At 43.1% G+C, this 22,740-nt stretch overlaps 2 protein-coding genes across 2 annotated transcripts; both read left to right on the top strand.

Moving 5' to 3' along the window:
• Positions 1-67: 67 nt before the first annotated feature.
• rab11fip5b (RAB11 family interacting protein 5b (class I)) lies at positions 68-11,702 on the top strand. The gene is made up of 6 exons (XM_068715154.1): positions 68-519; positions 2,455-2,990; positions 4,016-4,607; positions 5,297-7,645; positions 8,978-9,113; positions 10,410-11,702. Exons 1-6 carry the CDS (start codon positions 140-142, stop codon positions 10,668-10,670), a joined length of 4,254 nt encoding a protein of 1,417 aa, XP_068571255.1. The 5' UTR covers positions 68-139; the 3' UTR covers positions 10,671-11,702.
• A 1,198-nt stretch (positions 11,703-12,900) lies between these two features.
• Positions 12,901-22,538, top strand: sfxn5b (sideroflexin 5b). Its single transcript, XM_068715153.1, has 14 exons — positions 12,901-13,150; positions 16,262-16,330; positions 16,573-16,650; positions 16,738-16,764; positions 16,879-16,933; positions 17,063-17,088; positions 17,234-17,287; positions 17,573-17,629; positions 17,884-17,949; positions 18,256-18,346; positions 18,639-18,754; positions 19,001-19,086; positions 20,411-20,528; positions 20,831-22,538. The coding sequence occupies exons 1-14, from the start codon at positions 13,094-13,096 to the stop codon at positions 20,906-20,908; spliced, it is 978 nt and encodes a 325-aa protein (XP_068571254.1). The 5' UTR covers positions 12,901-13,093; the 3' UTR covers positions 20,909-22,538.
• Positions 22,539-22,740: the final 202 nt, after the last annotated feature.

Genomic DNA, 22,740 nt, shown 5'->3' with positions numbered 1-22,740 from the left:
TTTTCATTTTTGCGCAGCACGGAAACTCTGGCGCAACACAAAGAGAGAGGGGGGGGGGGGGGGGTGATCTCCAAGTGCACTGACAACACTAAGTGAAACTATACGCGTAATAAAGGGACACAAAGACTCGTTGTGCAAGATGATGTCACTGATTGATCTGGACGATGATCAGCGATGGGTGCCCACTCACGTGAACGTCACCGTCCTCCGCGCGAGAGGACTGCGAACCAAGGGCAAGCATGGCAGCCGCTACCTCTACACCATCATCCAGGTGGCGAAGGAGAAGTACAACACCGGGCTGGTGGAGAAGGCGGAGGTGCCCGAGTGGAACGAGGAGTGCTGCTTCGAGCTGCTCCCCGGGATCCTGGAGGACGGCGGCCGGGGCGCGTACCCGCCTGGGAGCGGGGACCTGGTCCTCACGGTCATGCACCGGGTGCTTATCGGACTTGACGTGTTTCTCGGTCAAGCCGTCATTCCTCTGGATAGGATATTTCAGGAGGGGATGTGTCCTCGAGATGAGTATGTTGTGGTTATTAATAAAGCCTGCATGATAAACAATATCAGTTCACTGCTCACACACACACGAGACAGAAGTGATGTGTCATGTGTGTGTGTAAGACAGAGATAGAGAAAGTACTCATAGAGCTTTTACCTAAGTACAAGTATCAATACGACAGTGTAGAAATACTCTGTTTCAAGTACTTAAGTACTGTACTATTACTTAAGTATTAGCTTATACTCAAAAGTAAAAGTACTGTTCATCAAGAATCCTATTACTTGATAATAATTAGTGATGCATTCATGTGTAAACTAGTTGATTATATGTATTATTAGTAATCTAAATCTGCAGAGTAATAAGTAACTAAAGCTGTTAGATACATGTAGTGGATTATACAATGTTAGCTTTCAAAATGTAATGGAGTAGAAGTACTCAAGTAATGTACAAGTACCACACAAACTGTACTTAAATACAGTACTTGAGTAGATGTACGAATGACAAGCAGCTTTAGTTCTTCATTTAAATGATATTTGTATGAAGTATCATTATTCCAGTATCTTACTTTGGGAGTGGTTTTCTCCTCTCAGCTGCTTTGATGATCTCTTCATTGTGATGATCAGCTGTGTGCTTTTACAACAGCAGCTGATAACAGAGAGGATGAGAGTCAAACGATGGAATCAGACGGCAGAAAACTGCTACTAAAGCTGGAGCCCTAAATGCACGCAGGCTCATTAAATGCGAGTCCTCTCTAGTCTAAAGCGGTTCCCACAATGCACTGCAAATCAACAAGATGAGATGCAGTTTCCACTGTGGAACAAGTGATTCGAGCCAGAAAGCCACCGTCTTTAAGCACAATGCACATCCTCCATTTAACTAGTTTACTGTTCACGCTCAGGAGAGGAGTGGTGTGTCGTGTTTTTGAGTCAGACCGGGACAGACGGGGGTGGAAAAAGTACTCGGATATCTTTTATTTAAATACAAGTATCAGTACTACATTGTAGAAAAACTATGTTACAAGTAAAAGTCCTGCATAAGAGTACCAAAAGTAAAATAAGTGATGTGTGCATCACTTTAATGTTGGGGCTGATGAAGGTGGGGGATCATTTCAACATCTTTTGGAAGTCTGTCAAAGTGGATTGGTGAACTCGGTATCAATGCACTGATATAAATAGTACAAGGATGTGAGGAGGAGTGGCATATTCTTCATCACATTCAGTTTTGAAAACTGCAGGGAAGTGGAACATTTTATTTTGATTTATTTTTTTGGGGCCATGCGAGGCAAGTCCATGACAATTAACTATGATTGAACACGTGTAGTTTCGTGGTTTTGGTTTTTTTCCAAAGTGAGTTAGAATGTGAATTCAGTTTACGTCCTGTAAGTTATTTTACTGTAAGTTATTGTCATCTTGAACGTAGCTTCGGAGTCTTTTCTAATTGTCCTGATTGTGAGTGTTTGACAGGTGACGCAACAGGACTCGCCACTAAAGCAATACGGCACATCTGGCTTTAATTGTGGGCTCTCCGCCCTCCTCTACGCTCCGTGAAACTCACTGAATTCCTTCTGTTAGTTTTGGCTCCCCAACACTTTCTCTGGTCCCACTCAAAGGATTTAGGAGGCAGGAACGGAGGGAGGACTTCATTGGTTGTCTCTCGATACAGTATTGTCTCTTACCTCGAGGAATTTGGGTTTCGACTTCCTTCTCTGAGGCTTGTAAAAACAGTTTGTTGTCAGAGATTATAAATGCAATCCCCCCCCGAGCAGTATTTCCAGATTATGTAATACGTGGAAAGCTTTGCGAAAAGGAAATCAATGTTTTTTTGTTGCTGTTTGTTTTGTCCCGGGGAATGACCAGATAACACATTCAACCTCCGACTTGTGCTTTAAACAGATTGCGTCACGCTTCAGTAACGTGTTTATTTAAAGCACTGATATAAGATTGACTGTCCCCTTTCAGATGGTTCAAACTCAACTCTAAGGCGGGCAGGAAGGAGAAGGAGCGCGGTGAACTGCAGGTTACAGTCCAGTTCACTCGCAACAACATGACAGCCAGCATGTTCGACCTCACCATAAAGGACAAACCTCGCTCTGCTTTCGGCAAGCTCAAGGATCGCGTCACGGGGAGGAAGAGGGGGGACGTGGAGTCCTCCTCGGCCATCGTGCCGGGCCGCTTCGCCGCCCTGTCGGGATCCCTGGGGCATCCGTTTGGAGAGGAGGGGGGCGGAGGAGGCTCGGCGGAGCCGCGAGATGTGGAGGTAGCGGAGGAGAAGAGGAGCAAGATGAAGGATTTCTTCAAAGGGAGGCTGCGCAAGTCGTCCGACACCAGGTCATGCTCGTCCCTGGCTTCGGAGAGCAGCGTGTCCTCCATGGCCAGCGATAACCCCGGCCCTCCGCCCAGCCTGGATCTGATGTCAGACCCTCCCAGCTCCCCCATCTACACGAGCAAAGTGAGGGTGGACACCCACTACGGAGAGACAGATTTAGCTAAAAAAGGTAGGCCTTGACGTTATTTACATGAAGGCTGGTGACTGTTTTCATTGAGGCCTGATGATAAATCACATTCCCACAGTGTTTTAAGGCAAAGGGTGGACCACCGCTCTGGAAAGTAGGACAACCTCTACAAACATCATTACAAAACTAGAGATAAAGAATTCATCTTCAGGGATAAATAGCAGGCAGACTAGTCCACATGTGCTGTATTTATGAGCATGGTAAGTATTTTAGGCCCATATATATATATATATATATATATATATATATATATATATATATATATGAGGGTCAGGATCTGCTGAGAAATTTCAGAGGGAGACTCCAATAAATAGTTATCACTCCCTCTGTACCAACAAATTATAGTTCCAGTTCAATTAAGACTTGATTTTGAGGCCGATACCAATTATCAGTATTTAAGATTAAAAGGATTCTAACTATACGTCTGTTTATATTATTATTATTATTATTATTATTTTATCACAACCACATTTATATACATTACATAAACAAACATTGTTTGATAAGGATCCCATAGAATTGTGACCAAGATATGCGTGGGACATTTTACAGTAGAAAAATGATGATGTCCTACGCTCATTTGCATATTGGTGATGTCATAGTGCAAAGCTTATTGGTTGTATGGGCTTAACAAAAAGGAGAGGGAGAGACCTCGTGATGTAATTACTTACAATATTATACATTTCTAGATTTTTAGACATAAAGACGCTAACAGGGTCTGTAAAGTTCCTGAATCTAGCAAGAAAGTCGCTGAGTTGGCAACACTGGCTGCATATGTGTGAATAATCAAATGTTGTTGGCTTGAACAACCTCAAACTTGGATGATAAGGTCATGTTGTGTTTAAAGCTTGCTGTTGGTGTGGTTACAGTTGCTACTGCTGTAAGGCAAAAAGTAGGAAAGGAAACAAACTGAAAGCAAGAAATTGAGTATCATCTTTTCGCAGATTTACATCTGATTGCATAAAAACAGACTTGAAATCATTCTTGTTCTTCCTTCCCTCCGTCAGTGCTCACCAGCCAGCACACCACAAAGGTTCTCACACACAAGCGAGCCTTCAGCGATGAAGCCAGTAAGATCACGACAGCCTTCCCTCGATCGAATCTTGCAGTGGAGTCTCTGAAAGGTCAGACCATGACTCAGTCCAAGTCTTCCCTGTGTATAAACGGCAGCCACGTCTACGACTCCGAGCCGTCGACTCCGAAGAGCTCGGGAGCCCACCAGTCCAAGCTGGTCCTGCTGGAGAAGTGCTCCCCGCTCTCTCGATCCCTGCAGAACCTCACCAAGGACAGAGGTTCCTCCGGCGAGGGCCGACGCTGGTCCTTTGACAAGATGAAGAAAGAGGAGAAGGAGGAAGAAAAGGAGGCCCGGGCATCGTCTCCTCCAAATCAGCAAGGGGGTCGCCCTGCGCAGGCGGAGATGCCGGTCGCCTCATCCGCTGCCGTTTCGCCCGACAAAGGGAGGAAGCTAAGAAAGACGTTGTTCTCTGGAGGGAGGAGTGAGTCTCTCCCAGCTAAGTCCGACCTGAACCAGGCTGGTTCGACATCTGAGGGGAGGCTCAGAGGCTGGTTTGGCTCCGGGGAATCCCAGAACAAGCCGAGGTGAGTCGCTTACAGACTTTCCTTTGGGCTCCACGGTGTTTGAATGCGTTTTCTATCCGGGGCGCAGCATCGGGCACACGGGGAGGCCTGCGTTCAGCCGGGTGTCCTGAGTTCAGTGTTTGCTCTGCTCCATGCTCATCAGAAAATGTGATAGATTCAGTTCATAGTGTACTCCATTTTTTTTTTACGACCACGCTGTATCATCATACTCATACTATATTTTTTCCTGCAAATGGCACTCAAGCATTTCCATTATCTTTGTCAACATGTGTCAGTGTTTCTCTCGATTCAAAGATGCAACATCGCGGTGGTTTGGAAATAAATGCTTTCGCAAGAAGGACGTGAAGAAAATCATTCCATGTTGTATGAGCTCACCCAGCTGATTAGCTGCCAGTGCAGATGGTCTGGAATGGCTACAATGCATTTTGTTTATTTTTGCTTGATTATTTTGCAAATGTGCTCTGCTTTTTTTTTTCTTCGATTAAGTTCCTGTTTTCATAATTCTTTCATTTGGCCAGTTTGATATCTACTGATGTTCGCAGAGTTTTTTTTTTTTTTTAGGGTAACAAGAAATGTCACCTAATATTTTGGTTGTCTTCTCTGTTTCTGTGTAAGAAAGATGTTCCCCATTTGGTAACGTTGGCGCATCATTAACTAAGAGGACTATTGTGCCCTATTTTCCTCTACAGGCTGGAAGTTTCTCCTAAGGTAGAAAGCAGCTCAGACGTACCCCCTCCCCTCCCTCCTCGCTCCCCCGTATCATCTCAGCGCTCCCCTCCCTCTGCCTCCCCCTCTGGTCATGTCTCGCCTGACGACTGCAATCACACCAATCCCTTCACCCCCTTTTCCTCTCCCGCCTCGACCCCAATCTCACCCTCCGACCCTTTCCCCTCACATATGCAGCGCAACCCCTTTTTTGAAGATCTCATAGCAGAAGAGTCACAGAGGTCCCCCCCTTTCGGCTCGTCCCCATTTCATTACACCACTCTGCCTTCCCGGCCCCGCACATCATCCAGCCCTGCTCACGATGTTAAAGCTGCAAACATGGCGTACCTAAAGCGGGAGCGCCCCAGGCCGGTAGCTAGGCAGATATCTCTCCCTGCGTTGTTGCCCAAAGCAGCCACGCCGAACCCCTCCGCCATTCGCTCCATGTCAGAGAGCGCTGGAGAATCAGACGACTCGTTTGACGCCTTCGCCTCCAGCAGGCTCAACTCACCTAAAGGGAGTCTTCCTCAGAAACCGCTGAGAACCAGTCCAACCTCTCACAGACCTAGTTATCTTCCAGTTAGTGACAGCACCAATAATCATGCACAAGAGCTGCAAACATGCGAGGAGGAGCCTCCACCTTTGCCTCCTCGGAAACTTTTACGAAATTCGGCGAGCGAGATTTACTCCGATGGCTGGCTGCACAGAGGCCAAGAGCTGGCCGTCCATAAAGAAGCCTACCTGCTCTCGCAGACCGGCGTGGCCTCGCTGCAACGTGGAAGAGAGGGAGAAAGCAAAAGAAACGGCGTATCTCCAGACCCTCGCAGCAGCAGCGAGACCTCCGAATCCCTCAGCGTTCCCTCTCAGCCGCGCGCAAACGTCACTTCGCCGGGATTCATGTCCGAAGAGAAGCTCAAAAAGTTCAAATATGAACCTTTGGAGGATGAAACCGACCGCTGGGGAGGGATGTTGTTTGAGCAAGACTTGTACGGACGCACGTGCAGAGGAACCTACGGACAACCCAAAGTAAATCGTTTATCGTTGAGCGCCGAAGAAACTGCAGGGAATAAGATCACCTCTATGAACTTAGGACCTCAAATACTTCTTAACAGTGAGACATTTGTAGCAGATATTTTAAACGTGCCATCTACTACTTCCTCAAAGCCAGATGCAAAAGCACTTGATAGTACAACCGCTCCAGTAGAGAAGATGGAGTCTTTTCCACCTGAAACCACGTGCAGCAACAATAATGTGTCTTTCTCATTAACCGTAGGAGATCTGAACATGAACGTGAATAACTCCGATTTCGGTTTCATCGATTCAGACGGCTCTTCTCAGTCGGAGGTAGTCGACACTCTCAAAGGCATCGCCACTTTTGGCGGGACTTTTCCACGACCGCCAGACGCTTCGCAGATAGCCGCTTACCGTGTCGAGACAGCGACCGCGCCTGAGGATGTGTTCACTCTGAAGGACACTTACATACCTGAGATGAACTCTTCCTTTGAAATAACTGCTTCATCCAACAAACTGTACAAAGTCTCTCCGCTTTGCAAAGACAAGAACGCGGCAACACACGGTGACTCCGTCGCTTCTTTCGCATCACAAAATCAAACGTCCGATGCAGAAGATTTTGAAACTGTTTTATCAAGAAGTGTAGGGGATTTTAAAAAGACACAAAAGGACTTTGACGGTAATGGAAACCCGCCAGCTAAAATAGGCGCATTAAACCAGAAGGAGACATTTCCTGGTGTGGTGAGTGCTCGTTTTAGACCCAAAGGAGTGTCCCGACAGAACAGCAGCGGCAGCCCAAGCAGTCAAGGCAAAGGTGGAGACAGAGAGTTCGAACAGTTCTTGTCCCTCGTTCAAAACATTTCAGAAGTCAGGGAAGGACCGTCGTCATACCAGCCCTCTAAATCGTCTCTCTCTTCCTCACTGGCACTAGTAGATAGCGCCGCACATCCCGACGATCCCAATACAGCATCGCCAGCATCTTCAGGAAGGCCCTCTGATATCGCTTTTGAAGACCTTCACGCTCAGGTAGCACCGAACTCGAGAACCCCGTCAAAGTCAAAGATTGAACAATCTTTGCGGGAACCCTCCTCTTCCTCCATCCAGGCTGCGCTCCACCCTACCCCTGTCTGTTGCCCCTCCATACACCCCTCGAGCACGGGGCCCAGCACCACTCTGGCTGTGGCCCCCTACACCTCCTCTTCCTCCTCCTACTCCACCACCACCACCACCTCCGCCACCGACCGGCCCCTGGTTGATGCACGGCACTCACTTTTGCCTGAGGAGGCTCAGCCAGCTAGCAGCCTGCCCCGTCAGGAGAGCAGGTGAGGATCCTCACACCAGGATATGACATGTGTAGCTTTTTAACGAGCTGTAGATCTCCACCATGCACTACAAAAACACGTGATGGTTTTTATTTTGTTGCTCTGGTTGCTTTGTTTGCTGTTGCCGCGGCTTGACGTTGAATGCATTTTGTAAGTTCTTTGTTTGTTACATCCAACGTGGTTGGATGATACCTGCTGCTTCGTTCTTGGCTTTGCTTCACATCTATGTTATTCATCTCATTATTCAGTTTCTTGTCGGCTATACGTGTGCTTTGCTCTGCCTAAATTTGGCTACTTTTTGCTTCTGCTTCCACCACCTGACACACCATGTCCAGATACCTAGGAGCACTAAATGAAAGCTGACTTTTTTTTTATCCTGTATGTTTGTACGAACATGAGATCACCTAGAATGTGTCATCTTGTTCAGAGGTTACGTCGAAGAATCGTATTTTCAGACGCTTGGCTCAACGGCGGCCAGTACTTGTACATAAGATGTATTCTTAGGCGGTCAGGAGAGACACTTTGCGGTAGAGAGGATGAAATATTTCAGGGCACCCAGAGTTAGACCGGACATGCCAGGATTCAGTCCCAGGAAACGAATCATTCCTGTTCTTTGTGAGGTACTGTACGCACAGTCCTTTTGTTTATTACTATATGTTCAGCAGATACAGGGGAGGACACTTCATGTTTAGAATATTTGTGCTTTTGTCATGTTTGTTGGCTTGGAAACAAAAGGACAAAGGACCATAGAGCCACTTAATTATGACTTTAATTTAATACTTAATCACTTTAATTATCCCCTTTTAGAGTGTATCAACAATAAAAGCAACAAGAGAAACTCAGCTCTTCTTTCTGCCGCGATCGCAAAGTGGCTTTAATCTTAGTTTTTAATTCAGATTTCAGTTTCTAAACATTCCCTTGTTGTTGTTGTTGTTGTTGTTGTATAAGTCAACCCTCTGCCCCCCCCCCCCCCCCCCCTCCAAGATGGTTTCATCCTGCAGTAGCGAGCGAATCACTGCACTTGCATCTTAGTACATTTCCTGTTTAAACTCGACAGATATGGCTGCAGTTTTTAATGCTCAAAGAGGGTTTTCCTCTCTATATTGCTCACTGCTTCTTTCACAGATTCCTTTAGATTTTCTGATCTGCTTTGGTAGTGTGTGTGTGTGTGTGTGTGTGTGTGTGTGTGTGTGTGTGTGTGTCTGTGTGTGACGTTCAGTGAAAAATGCCGACTGAGCTGATATAACCTGACCGTAGAGGATTAGTCGTGTTATGCACTCAATAGTGAACGTACTGTGTTGAAATACGAGCGCTGACCTCTTTACTTTGCAGAACTCATCCAGTGAAGCCGCTGACCTCCAGTCAATCGGAGAAGAAGGACGGTCGGTCGGTTCTGGAGAAGCTGAAGTCTACCATCAACCCCGGACGTAGCGCCCACCAGGTCGCAGCCGAACCTGAGAGGAGTCAGGTACGGCGACACTAGAACGCAACTAACCTTACTAATGCGGCTAGAATAAAACATGATGTGCTTTTTTGGGTGATATTTCCAACTTCTCTGTAAAAACACATTTCACACCGGGTACATATTACACATATTCTGAGTAGTTTACCATGCAGCTTTCAGACCTTGTGATTAAGTGTTATTACTCCCATGAAGTAAATAAGTCACACATGACAGTGTGCAGCTGCAACCTACCGGCTCCCTTTCAGACTGAGCTCACTTTCAACACTGGGGAGAGAAAAATGCTGATTCCATTATTTCTTTGGCCCAGTTAAGAGATTTCAGGTCCTGAAAGAATTATGTTTCCAGCCTGTTACTGAGGAACACAAAGTGCCACCATCAGTTTAACCTGAATATGAACAGAACTGTTTATCACCTCTAACTATTGTACTTCTTAAGATATGAACTGTTTTTGCTTTTGAGGGAATATCTATTACACATTTCTGTAATTGTGTCTGATGTGGTTAAAAGTGGAAAATCACAGCCCTCAGTGTTATTGTTTTATAGGATACAACCCAAAAAACGGTGTTCTTACAGTAATTTGTGGATTTGCGCTGGTGTGCAGACTACCATTACCATTCATTATGTCACCTATCAATAACTGGCAAACAGGCTCCAAAAAAAAAAAAATCCCGTTTCATTTTCAAAGTGTACCCATAACGCTGTTTGAGTCTCACGATGTGCAAACAGCGGAAGAATGAAGTTATTAACATGTCAAACTAAATCACAGAAAACCATTATGTCCACCGACTATTAAGTGCTTCCATGAGCATTTATTAACAGCAGCGGTGCACTCGGTGTTAATAAACACACTGCGGGACTGGAGCATGGATGACTTCATGTTTTCTGTGACTTCATTATTTGCCATAGTCATTTAATGCCATAGTTAGTCATTTAATATCCATTTAATATCGTAAAAAGACAGTTATTTTAATCACAATTTTTCGTTTTCAAGGAATAGTTTGACATTTTGAGAAGTAAGCATATTCGCTTTCTTAGAAAATTGATACGACTCTCATCTGTATGTTTCGTATGAAGCCGCAGCCAAGAGACAGTTAGCTTAGCTTAGCATAACGACTGTAAGCAGAGGGAAACAGCTAGCCTGGCTTTGTCCAACTGTACATAAACTGAAGTGTTCCTCCAGCCTCCATCTTTATGCTAAGATAACTATATAAATACAAGTTATTGTCATATTAATCCTAATTATTATACATACATGCATCTGTAATACATCCATGCTGTCTCCGGTTCCCTCTCCCGTAGGAGGTGCCAGTGGACAACTCGGCCCAGTACCAGCACCTGACCAACATGGAGCTGATCTCGCTGCTGCTGCAGCAGGAGATGGACATGCAGAAGCAGGAGGCGGCCTCCCAGCGGCAGGCGGCGCAGCTGCACAAATGTGAGGCGGCTCTGAAGAAGGTCAAGCTACAGGTTCGAGACATGGAGGACTACATAGATAATCTTTTACTGCGGATCATGGAGCAGACACCGACGCTGCTTCAAGTTCGCAATAGACACAAGTGACGACAGAGCGAGTGTGTGTGTGTGTGTGTGTGTGTGTGTGTGTGTGTGTGTGTGTGTGTGTGTGTGCGCTGCACACGACTAAGACCCTCGAGAATACGGTTTCCTCCAGAGTGGGTGCAAAACACGGTTATTATTTAAGATTGGGGATCACTATTCTAGAGTGATCAAATTAATGCTCCACGAAATCTGATCTCACAATCATCCAGGTCTTCTCACGGCGAATACTGCCTTGTTGATGTAGTCACGATATTACCCAACATGCATGCTGGTTACTATCCCAATTTGGCACGAACAGAAAACGGAATAAATAAGAGCTTCTATCAAAGCCAAATGATTATTTTACTCATGCTTTGTAGAATAATTAAAGGTAGTCAGCTGTTGTCAATTCAAACTTTAAACTCGCCGCTTTCACACATGCATACAATAATATACAGGCTTAAGAAAACATTGTTTCACTTTGGGGGTTTAAAGTAGTTCCTCTGTCAAAATATGCTGTTAGCTCAAGGAACCTTGACATTACAGCTGTAGAATGCAAAAAAATGACATTTTCATCTCAAACTGTTTTATGGAATGCCAAGGTTAACTTGAGGTAATTGCATATTTTCAAGTAGAATTTAGGAAATGCTACAAAGAACAGCAACACGGCATGAAACGCTGCGCTGCAATGTGAACACTATAAAAAGAGACATTTCTGCATTAACGTCGTTAAACATGAATCACGTTTGAGCCCGATAACACTAAAGAAGATGAAGTCTCATTGTTTGTTTTTTGTTTCTTTGTTTTCATTTGTACAAAATATTGTAGTTTTTTTGTTTGTTTCCATTTTGCATTTTTTTGTTGTTGAAATAGTAGCATTTCACTGTGCAAATAACAGCATCAATGCAAAAGATAATTATCATAAGTTATTTCTATAAAATACTTTTGTCATGATGATATATTCTTTAATGCCACTCTAGTACCACTGTAGCTACTTGCAATGCTTTACATGACCGCAGTACTGTACTGTAAGACAATAAAGTGCACATGAGCCAACGTTTGTGAGGTCCTTGTTGTTGTTGTTGGTTTGTCACCGATCAGACAGAAGCGAAACCTCCTGCACTGCTCGCGTCCCTCCACCAGAGGGCGCTCCTAACTGCACAGTTTGAGCGGAAACCTTCTGGTTCAGCGTGGACCACAGAGACTTTAATCTATCTGATTTATTAGAGATAATATTGTTGTAGATTGAGTCTATTGCATTTATAACCAATGCTGACAGGCTGTCCTTTATGCACTGCTCTCCCTCTCAGCCTTGATTTCAGTGAAATGCTGGTTTACAATAAGTTCTACTCTAAAACTAAATATAACAGCACAGGCTGTGTTGTTTTTTTGAACGACTGAGCAGATTTATATTGAAATAAAAAAACAAGATGTTAGAATAGAAAAGTGGCCTCCAGTTGAGAAGTAATGAGATCCTGTTCTTTAGTAAAAACAACAATATCGCTGTAGAATGTTGCATTCAAAATCTTACTTCAGTAAAAGTACATTATAAGTGTTAGCATCAAAGTACTTAAAGTACAACAAATAAAAGTACTCATTATGCAGAATGGCCAGTTTTGAAATTAAATATATATAACATTACTGGATTCTAATTAGTGATACATTAGTGTGTGTGTATATCACTTTAATGTTGCAGCTGGTAAAAGTGGAGCTAATTTCAATTACCTTATATATAAAACAGGGTATATTAACCTAGAGTAATATATCCTCATGTATCAGTTGATTTATATGTTGTATTTATAATCTTACATGTGTGAACTCAAGATCATTTAATAAATTATCTTAAACTTAGTACAACACTAAGTCAATGAGGTGTGTTACAATGTATGAAAGCAGTACAAATATTAGTTATTGTAATTCTTATTTTCAGCCCACCTGTGCATTTTCTTATGTTATTGCATATCTTCTCTCTTTATTTGTATTTTAATATGCGCAATTAAATAACTAATGCACATTTAATAGACTTTAATCAATTCAAAAAGAAGCAGCATATTGCCTTAGGGCGCCTAATGACGTGAGCATAATGATTATTAGTCTCCCAGTGGAGACTAATAATCATGTGTTTTTGCTCCAGGTTACATATTTGTGCGGCCTGATCGATACTCCTCTCCTCAGGCCACGCCTCCTGACACCTCTGTGGAGCGCGTTGAACTGTTATCGCTCCCCGAGATCAATCCGAACGGTTATGCAATATGGCTTTCAACCGTATCGATTATTTTGGGATGTGTAGTCATGCGGCGCAACTTTGCCAGCGCGAACGCAAACCAGAAGACTACACATCCCGACAGACAGGAGCGGGCTCACTAGAGTTACACACCGCATGTAGTTCCCTCCACTTGGAGATCCGTTCATGATTCACTTCATTAATAAATACATAGTTCGGTGTCATGGCGGAATCTGCAGCATGTCCTGCCTTCCAGCTCGGGAGACCCCGATACGAGCAGGTAAGACTCCATCTATCTTCAAGTCAAAAACGTGCGTTAATGACATTTTATTTTATTTTTCTGGCTCGCGGGTGAAAAACAGCCCCCCCCCCTCCATCCCTCCTCGCGCCGCTCCGCTCCGGATGCTCGCACTTTTGTAGCGAAAGTTGTCTTTGATCTGCGGTCCCGGTTCTTTGTTATGAAACCGCAACAACTTTGAGCCGATAATGAACTTGTGGGGCTCGATTGGGATCAGTTTGGAGTTTATGATCACAGATGCGGGAGTGGAGATAATCGTTTTGTCGGCAGGTTCACGTCGCTCGTCCCTCATCACTGACACATTTCACACCCTTTTGCCTCGCTGCTGCTCCGCGAGAGATTATATCACTGTTGAGGTCCGCGGACGGGCACTGGGACCCTGAGCGGCATTTAAAGGCAGTTTATCCCGATTATTATGTATAAGAGTTTTCTTTTTCTTTTTCTTTTTTCTTTTAGGCTTTAAGATGGAGATTTTCTTATACAATCTCCAGATCTGCGCATCATTTTTTTTCTTCCCCCACATAAATCTGAAACAAATCACTCTTCATCACCCTCAAGTTCTTCTTCTTCTGCAGAGTGATCGCGGCCTCACGTGTGATCGAGATTAATGGACTGTCCTTCCTTATCTGGAGCTCATTACTCAATTTTCCGTCCTCACTCAGAAATGAATTTGCGCTGGTCAGCCCTGAAAGATAATGCGACCTTCACGTTGACTTATTAACGCAGGCAGCCGGTTACATTCCTTCTGTATTTACAGCCGATTAATAAAACAGCACCTCAAGGGAAAAAAAAACGATCCACACCATGCTATTAAAGAGGTCCGTCAACAGATTGTGTAAATAAGTCTCTAAACTCTTATGCATCAGGATATCAAGTGAAAGGCACAAGAGACAGCTTCTCTCAAATGTTGAGCCTACTGGGCACAGACTCAGAGGGGTCGATGACCTTTTGTGCCTGAGCCTCAGTTTGAAATGGCTGTTAACATTTCTTGCTGAAAAGTCTAATCTAATAACTACAAAAATAGACACAAAACAGCTGCAAAACAGTCAGAAAGCGACTCAAAAACCACACTAGGACCACTAACAATGACTTCAAACTGACACGTCTTTCAGTCTGGAGGTCTTGTTCTTACGTCGGAGGCTTGAGGGACAATATAACAAAAATAATAGTTCATTTACACCCTTTGATCACCATCATTTTAGGGAAGAGAGTAATTCATTCCTGGTTTCCGGCTCCTATTGCTGCTGTTTTCCTCATCAAACCTTGTTATTTTCCCATCTGAAAGCTGAAGTTCGTGTTTGGGGGCGATAAAGGTGCCGCAACTGCTTTCAGCTGCTTGCGTCGAAGCCGTTAGAATGAGGCCAGTGTTTGAGTCAGCGGTGCTCAGTTTTGTCTGTGCATTTTTTTTTTTTTTTTTTCGCCGCCGCTTCCGTCTCTGCGAAGCCTTGTTGTGTACTCTCCGGGGAGCTGAAGCTCATGCATAATTAAAGCGGGCTCCTCACACGGATCCTCAGTCTACCCCACTCTTACAAAACAGCACTGCAGCACATATGGCCTGTCAGAGGAGAGGAGACGTGTGAACGTCGGGGTTACAGTGCAGCAGAGATGGTTCGTTCACTGTCTTTAGGAGGACTGGCTTTGGTTTCCAGTCATTTCAATTAGGACTCGACGCTGAAACAGATCATTAAAATCCAGAAGGGTTTGTTCCTCTGTCTCTCCACTGTGTTTCCTGCCCTTCATAACTGATTACGGTCTCCGAGGGAATCTGATTGAAGCTGCCATGTTTTTCGCCCATCTGGTTTGCCAAAGAGGCTCTTGGCATGAATTGCTGTTGGGCCTTTTCAGACTGTTGGCACTGGTAGTTAGCGATTGGCATGCTGATGAAGACAGTGAAGGGAACAGAAAACAGGGCACTTGACCAGCAGCTCCAAGCCTCACTTGGAAGAAAGTGTTTTTTTTTGTTTTTTGTTGGTAAATGTAAACTTACTCAGATTGTAAGTACATATATTTAAAAGTTCATCTCAAAAGGCACATTTTACTTTTACATCTCGGTTGTTCCGTTGTGAAAGCAGAGACTTTGTCACTTATTTTTATTGCTTTTGATAATCGGTTGTTTTCTTTATGGCAGCATTTCAAAGTATCTGCTTAATAATTTCTCATTAACACTCATTAGCAAAGATTTGTGCATTTGCACATTCTTTACCTTTGGGAACAAAATACTGAGGTGTTTTTGCTAATGAGTCAGAGCTCTCAACTGCATCTCATGGTCTTCATCTAGTGAATAGAGAAAGTTAGGATTCATAGTCCGGCATGGAGATTTAAAGATACAGTAACAGTTTTGGTGAAATGCAATTGTTTTTTGTTTTTTTGCCGACAGTAAAAATGAAGCTACAACAAGCAACAGGTTAGCTTAGCTTAGCATAGCTTAGCACAATGAACGAGGAAACAGCTAGCATGGCTTTGTCTAAAGAAAACTATGGCGGCCGGGTCACAAACTTTTATCATTTTACAACCAAACATTTCACTAAAATATGTTTTCTGAAAACATTTCAGACAATAATTGTCAATACAGTAACAATATCTTGATTCATATGTGACCAGCGCTGCCTACTTTCACAGCTTGGTCACGAGTTTCTCGAGATGATTGACAGCTGTGTTACAGACTCCTCGCCTCTGATTGGTTGTTTGTCTTCAGGCTCTGGTGGAATCTTGCAGATGCCATCAGGAGAACCGCAAGGAGGCAGAGGAGCCTGATCTATTCACAGATCATCTGTCTCATGTACTACTTGATGAGACTAGTTGTTTTGTTTGGAGTAATTTGAATACATGACCTCTGAAATTAATTTTCTAATATTCTCTCTACATCCCTGTTTGTATATATATAAAACATTTAACTGTGAAACATTATAAACACATTCGGGTCATTTTCAAATCAGCAGAGTGCAACAGACAGAGCAACGTTTTCGCATGTTTATATGAGCATGAATGAAAGCATCCTCTCAGACTGCAGAGGACTGTAGTGGAATGATCCATTCAGCGGTCTGTACACTGTGCTTTCATTAAGAGTGAACTCTGTCCTTCTGTCTTCTCAAGGGCTCATTCCTCGGTCGACTGAGACACTTCATAGACGTCATTGACCCCAGCACCCTGTTTGTGTCCGAGGTAACACACACACACACACACACACACACACACACACACACACACACACACACACACACACACACACACACGACCTGTTGAACCGTTGATGTGACGACTTCCACTACGTCTACTAAAAGACATTCTGAATAACTGATTGTTGCAGCCCTAAATATTTGAGAACTTTGTCTTTCTTCTTCGGGGGGGTTTTGCAGATAAATACGTTGATATTTCTCATTACGTTCCTCGTATGTTCCTTTTAGAAACGATTGAAAGAATGCGTGAAACTACTTGATGACTACAAACGTGGCGAGCTTCCACCTGGAGTGTCTGATCTGCAGGTGAGTGATGCAACTCAGAGTTCCTATAAAGACTAAAAAGGCAAAAAATAAACCGGGTGTCCTAACCAGATGTGTTTACCTGTGCAGCTGTGGGAAGCCCAGAAGATCAAGCAGGTAAGTGCCTCCTCTGGATACTTGTAAGTAGACTCAGGTTGTCTGCACCTCCATACATGCAAGCCTGTGGGCTCCTGGCAGCATGAGGATGATTGCCATGCTCTCTGCACGCAGGCCATCATTCATCCTGACACAGGAGAGAAGATCTTCATGCCATTTCGAATGTCAGGTACGACCTCAGATGAAGATCTTTGCTTAAGCCGTTGAACTTACTTCCATTCTGTCCTCATTTTTTTTATTTTTATTTTTTTATTTCATTTTATTTTTATACACTGAACATCATTTCTTCGCTGTGCAGGTTATGTACCATTTGGAACACCGATTGTAAGTCTCATATACAATAATCATACATTTGAAGTCATGGCTGTGCTGATGTCCATTTACATGGTCGTGTTTGGGGAGAGAGGGAATGAGACTTTGGACTTATTTTGCCCCAAAAATAAGCTCTTATTCCCCCGGTCTCATCTAGGTCATTGGCCTTCTTCTTCCAAATCAGACTGTGGTGTCTACCATTATATGGCAGGTACTGTAAAAACATAAAACCATTGCATTTATTCTACATTTTGACCATCTGGTAAGCGCTGTTATTGTGTACATGCAGTGCTGGAGTAAGCACATTGTCGTGTTTGCTTCTTTCTGTAATAAAGCAACATGTAAGCATATCTGTCTACCCATCCTTCCTCTCTTCCTGTCCTTTGTTTCCCTTCCTTTCTCTTTTTTTGGTCCTTTCCTTCCTTCCTTCCCTCCCTCCATCCTCCTTCTTTCTTTCCTTTTGTTCATCCCTTATTTCCTTCCCTCTCTCCTACAGTGGCTGAACCAGAGTCACAATGCCTGTGTGAATTTCGCAAACCGCAACGCCACAAAGGTGGGAACTGTTACCTCTGGATACTCAGATATTTAGTCCTCAAATACTTCTCAACATATACAATATATATATATATATTCATTTTGACTGCTCTAGATTATCTTTTAATGTTTTTATATAGCAGAATATCATGTGTAGTGTTTCTTTAAATGCCATCTTAAGACATTAAATGCCAATATGAAATACAAAATGCCACTATAGAGAGGGAAGCGTGCATAAAGCTGTGACACAATATTTCTTTTCTCCTTCTTCAGCCAACGCCAACGTCCAAGTTTCTTCAAGGCTATGTCGGAGCTGTGACCAGCGCTGTTTCTATCGCAGTGAGTGGGTTTCCTGCTCAATGACTTCATCCTCTTTCACCATACTTGTATGGTGAAGAGTTGTCGCGATGTTTCTGGTTGTGTTGTATAGACAGTATCATTAGCGATGATGGTAATACTGGTAGTATTTATCCTTTGAAAGAGTTTAAGCTGTACAGTTCTAGTGTTTATGTTTTAGCTCCAGTAAATAAGGATCCCAACACTGCTAGTAATACAAATAGTACTGCTGCAAATACAAATAACATTTCTGCTATGCATCTTGTCGGATGTTGCTTGTCTTTTTCAAAGTGTTTTTGTATTTACTAGGTGGGGCTGAATGTGCTGATTCAGAAGGCCAACAAGCTGAGTCCAGCCACCAGAATGATAATTCAGAGACTGGTCCCCTTCCCAGCTGTAGGTATGTTGGTACCAGTCGGCACCACGTGGCCCTCTGGTGGTCAGAGTCAAAACATCGGACTGATCTTGCACTCTTCATTATCTTCTATGTTACAAATGAGACAATTACGTACATGCATCTAACATTTCAGAGCTTGTAAATTGCAGCGATGTCATTTCTGTTATTAGAATATTTATTTTACTGAAGTTTTTTAAGTGTGTTTAGAGTATTTCTTCTTTCTCGTTCTCGATTATGTTCATGTGGAAATGTATGAAATCCTAAAATTCTTCCCCCCCCCCCCCCCCGTCCTCAGCCAGCGCAAACATCTGTAACGTGGGCCTGATGAGACACAATGAGCTCTCTGAAGGAATTGATGTGCTGGACAACAACGGGAACGTGGTGGGATCCTCCAAAATTGCTGCAAAACATGTGAGTGTTGTTGTTTCTTCTTCTTTTGCATACTCGGACTAATTGTTACTCGACGGCGCTGAATATGTTTACAGACGTACTGTTGCTTACTGTGATGGCGGCCGATGATGGGGAAAAAAGGCTTCATTTGGTGCTCGGCTCCTGTCACTCAGCACACATCTGATCCCATGAAAGAGAAAATTAAATCCAACTCATTGCAGTATTGGAAATGAAGCGTGTGCACAATGTTCTCATCCGTTTCCCCAGGCGATCACGGAGACCGCCTTCACACGTGTGGTCCTCCCGATGCCGATCTTTGTCCTGCCCCCCATCATCATGTCCTACCTAGAGAGGTTCGTGCAGAAATGAATAGGTGGCATTCACTTTTAAGATCACTAGGGCTGCATTTGCTTTCATTGTTATTTTCACAGTTAATCGATGGGTCCATAAAATGTCCAAAATATAAAAAATGTGCATCAGTCTTTTTTTTACATGTATTTTAATGTCTTGTTTTGTACCAAATCCAAACAAAGTATTGTCTACTATCATAAAATACGAAGACAAACAGAAAATATTTGAAAATTTGATTGTTGTTTTCCATTTTTGCTTCAAATATTACTTAAAAAAACCCGTAAAAAACGTACCTAGAAAAAGTTCTCAGTTACTGTTAGTGTTCAGGTACGTTTTTTTAATGCTGCATTAATGAGAGATTAGTCAGAATAAAAACACATCAGTGGTTCTCAACCTTTCTGGCCACCAACCAATCAGTGGTCTCTATATTCTTTCTAGAGGCCTGAATAGTAGCGGTAGCGTATTCATTGATTCAGTGGAGGAACAGAAGCTTAAAAGCAAAACAAACATCATTATTTCATTTCTCTGGTTCTCACTTCATCCTACGACCCCTCAGGTCGATCTTGCGACACCTTGTGGGTCTTTGAAAACAAGGTCAGAGGAGCTCATGCAAATATGCCAAAATATAATAACTCAGGAATGTCATTCTGCCTTTTAGCATGTTTGTTGTTTTTTAGAGCTGTGGACAATAAAGCATTTGATTTTACTCTGCCCTAAAAAGGCCAAACACAGAACATCGTGAGTTAAGACTAATTTAAACCCATGGTGTTAAATCAAAGCGCGCTACAGATTCATTTAATAAATTACAACATTACATTTTGTAGTTGATCTATTTCATGGTTTGGCCAACCTCGTCTCTGTTGTTCGTTGTTGCTCTCTGTCTTTAGAGGGCTGATTGTTTGATTCCGGTCTAAAAATAATCTGCATGTTTCTCTGTTTACCGAGCCAGAGTCGACATATGTCGTGCCCCAAAGTGCTTCTCATATATTCATTCAGAAAGTAGGCCACAACCAGAGAGACAATGTAAAGAGAAATGAACCAAATGTAATAATACAGAAAAAAAGACTTCCTGTCTCTTAAATGAAATAAAGAAATAAGGGAAAATAAAGAGCAGTCTGACTCATTAAACCCAGAACTGTAACTTTCACACAGACACATTTTCACACCCACTAATTGTGACCCACCCGCCCCCCCCCCCCCCCCCCCCCAATTCTGCACGTCTTTTCTCCGGATCCAAAAATAACTCCTGGCGGTGCAGCAGTCATCTGGGGATCGATGCAGAACCGCGGGCTCACGTTTCCTTTCTCTCTCACTCTCTCGTCTTAGGCTGCGCTTCCTGCAGAGCAACCGCCGGTTATTGCTGCCCATCCACAGCCTCGTGTGCCTGGTTACCTTCGGCCTCTCGCTGCCCGTGGCCATCAGCCTGTTCCCCCAGATGTCTCAGGTACGGAGAAACGTCGCTTCGACCGCCCCCCCCCACCCACCCACCCCCCCTCCTACTGCTAATTCGAGGTCCAGATGGCTTGAAAAAGAGGGAGCAGCTGGGGAGAAATTCAAATTACACACACGCCACTTGACATGCACAGCCCCGGCCCACGAGCTCGCGTTCACCTCTTATTCCAGATGTCTCTTCCCATGTGTAATTAAAAGTCTAAATGATTCCCAAAGCTTAACGTCAGAGCGATGTAGAGCTACTATTTTGACTTTCAGTCTTTGTGCTTTTTTTGTTTTTTGTTGTTGTTGCAGATTGAGGTGTCTTGCCTGGAGCCGGAGATAGCCATGGCAACAGATTGCAAGGTGTTGACCTACAACAAGGGTTTATGATGGACGCCGCGGTGAGGGAGCGAGGAGAGAGGAGAGAGGAGAGAGGAGAGAGGAGAGCACGAGGGCGGAAATGAGGCTGCATTGTGACTAGCTGTTGAGGAGAACCTAGTTGGGTTCCTCCTGTCGGGTTGAGAGTCTTTCTGCCGCGATATCGCAGCCTGTAGATCATCGGTACTAACACAGGGTTGTTTTTTTTATTTCACGGTTCTCAAGATCACAGCAATTATTGAGTCAAGGTGTGCAAAGAGGAAGCTCTGTATATAGAAATGATAATATATTTACTGTGAAATCCGTTTTTTTTTAGTATTAATGAAATGATTTTAATGTGTACAAAACAGTGTTCCCCACACATGGCTGCTTTTCACCCAATGACAAGGGTTTGAATACAGTTTGAACCGGCAATAACTGACTTTCTCTGGCTCTTCAGCTGCCTCAGTGTTGTTGTTAAAGAGCCTTCAGACTGGGAACTGGAGCCTGTTTGGCCGATGGGAGCAGCGAGAGAACGAAAACGATAAAGTTGAAAACACAGTGAGGTGCGAGGAGGTTGTTTGTCCACGGGTTAGTCACCGTCAGTTTATCAGCTAACATTTGATTTATCTTCATTTGAAGCCCAAATCTCCTTAATCTTGTGATCCATAAAACATCTAAGTTATATCTGCCTGTGACTAGTATCATTTTTAGAGGCTGGAAGAGGTGAACTATTCTATTGTTTCACAAGAAAAGAAAGCAAAGATTAGGGATGAGTCTAAAAGTAAAAAAAAAACTAAATAATATGATTTTATGCCACTGAAATGTTAATTCCAAGATTAGGACTTTGTCCTAAATCTGCAATTCTGCATCTCTTTGTGAGAACATGATGACCAATACTAACAATCTAACAATATACAAGACAACACTAACTTCCTTAAAGAAGACATTAAAGCTTTCTGACAAGGATCCTTACAATTAGGTAATCAAATAATTTTGACCATGAAAACGACTCATCACTGCTCTCTGCTGGACAAAATACAGCAACCATTAGAAAGTATCTTTGGCTTTCCTGTCCTACAATTTCTTGTCAAAAAAAATGCAAAAACATTTCTATTTATAATGGGAAGGAGGAGAAACTCTAATCTGCAGCTGCACTTCTGAGATACTCTGCAGGCTGAGGATGACGAGTTAATGAGGACCGGATCACTAGGTAACAATACTGCCAGTGTACTGTAAGTGTCTAAGGGACACTGTGGAGACTGTACTGTAGACGTATAATAGTTTACACACTGTTCCTCACGCGACAGCTATTTTAACCTCAATAATGTGAAACAACATACAGTACAGTTGTACTCTCTGGACGTTTTGTTTCCTACAATAACCAAACACTGTACACTAACTTCCTTTCCTAACTTGTTGGAAGGACTTTTGACTCAATTACTGTTTCTATAACCACTACTGCATTCCTAATGCTTTACTTTGTACAATATTTTAAACATAAAAGTATAACTTAATATACTACTTATTATGAACTAGTATTTTTAATTTTTTTGTATAATACTTCTACTTCAAGTTTATTAAATGTTTGCAAGTCAAACAATGTAAAACATTTATCTATATTATCTAAAAAAATATATAATAAATACTATCTTCCCATCTACTGGTTTTTGGTTGAAATCTTTATTTCCAGACATTTCTGTTCATGTGAGCGGCACACTGCATCAGCTGTTTAGTGTTCTTATATTTTATATATATATATTGCACTAGGGCTTTTAACAAGGACCATCATGGTTTACTGTTTTTACCATTGACATTAGTTTATTTTTTATTATTCTAATTATTATTATTACTTTGCTGTTTTG

This window comes from Cebidichthys violaceus, unplaced genomic scaffold (genome assembly GCF_023349555.1).
Source record: "Cebidichthys violaceus isolate CVI_PGR_0920_01 unplaced genomic scaffold, fCebVio1.0.p SCAF_2, whole genome shotgun sequence".
Classification (NCBI taxonomy): domain Eukaryota; kingdom Metazoa; phylum Chordata; class Actinopteri; order Perciformes; family Stichaeidae; genus Cebidichthys; species Cebidichthys violaceus.
The sequence above is the reverse complement of the archived record's forward strand: the minus strand, read 5'-3'. Positions and strand labels throughout refer to the sequence as shown.

Coding starts and splice junctions, on each gene's coding strand:
- rab11fip5b (XM_068715154.1), top strand. CDS start 140: ATGATGTCACTGATTGATCTGGACGATGATCAGCGATGGGTGCCCACT. Junction 4,608..5,296: donor GAATCCCAGAACAAGCCGAG/GTGAGTCGCTTA, acceptor TTTCCTCTACAG/GCTGGAAGTTTCTCCTAAGG. Junction 9,114..10,409: donor CCGAACCTGAGAGGAGTCAG/GTACGGCGACAC, acceptor CCTCTCCCGTAG/GAGGTGCCAGTGGACAACTC.
- sfxn5b (XM_068715153.1), top strand. CDS start 13,094: ATGGCGGAATCTGCAGCATGTCCTGCCTTCCAGCTCGGGAGACCCCGA. Junction 16,331..16,572: donor GCACCCTGTTTGTGTCCGAG/GTAACACACACA, acceptor TGTTCCTTTTAG/AAACGATTGAAAGAATGCGT. Junction 18,347..18,638: donor GGTCCCCTTCCCAGCTGTAG/GTATGTTGGTAC, acceptor CCCCGTCCTCAG/CCAGCGCAAACATCTGTAAC.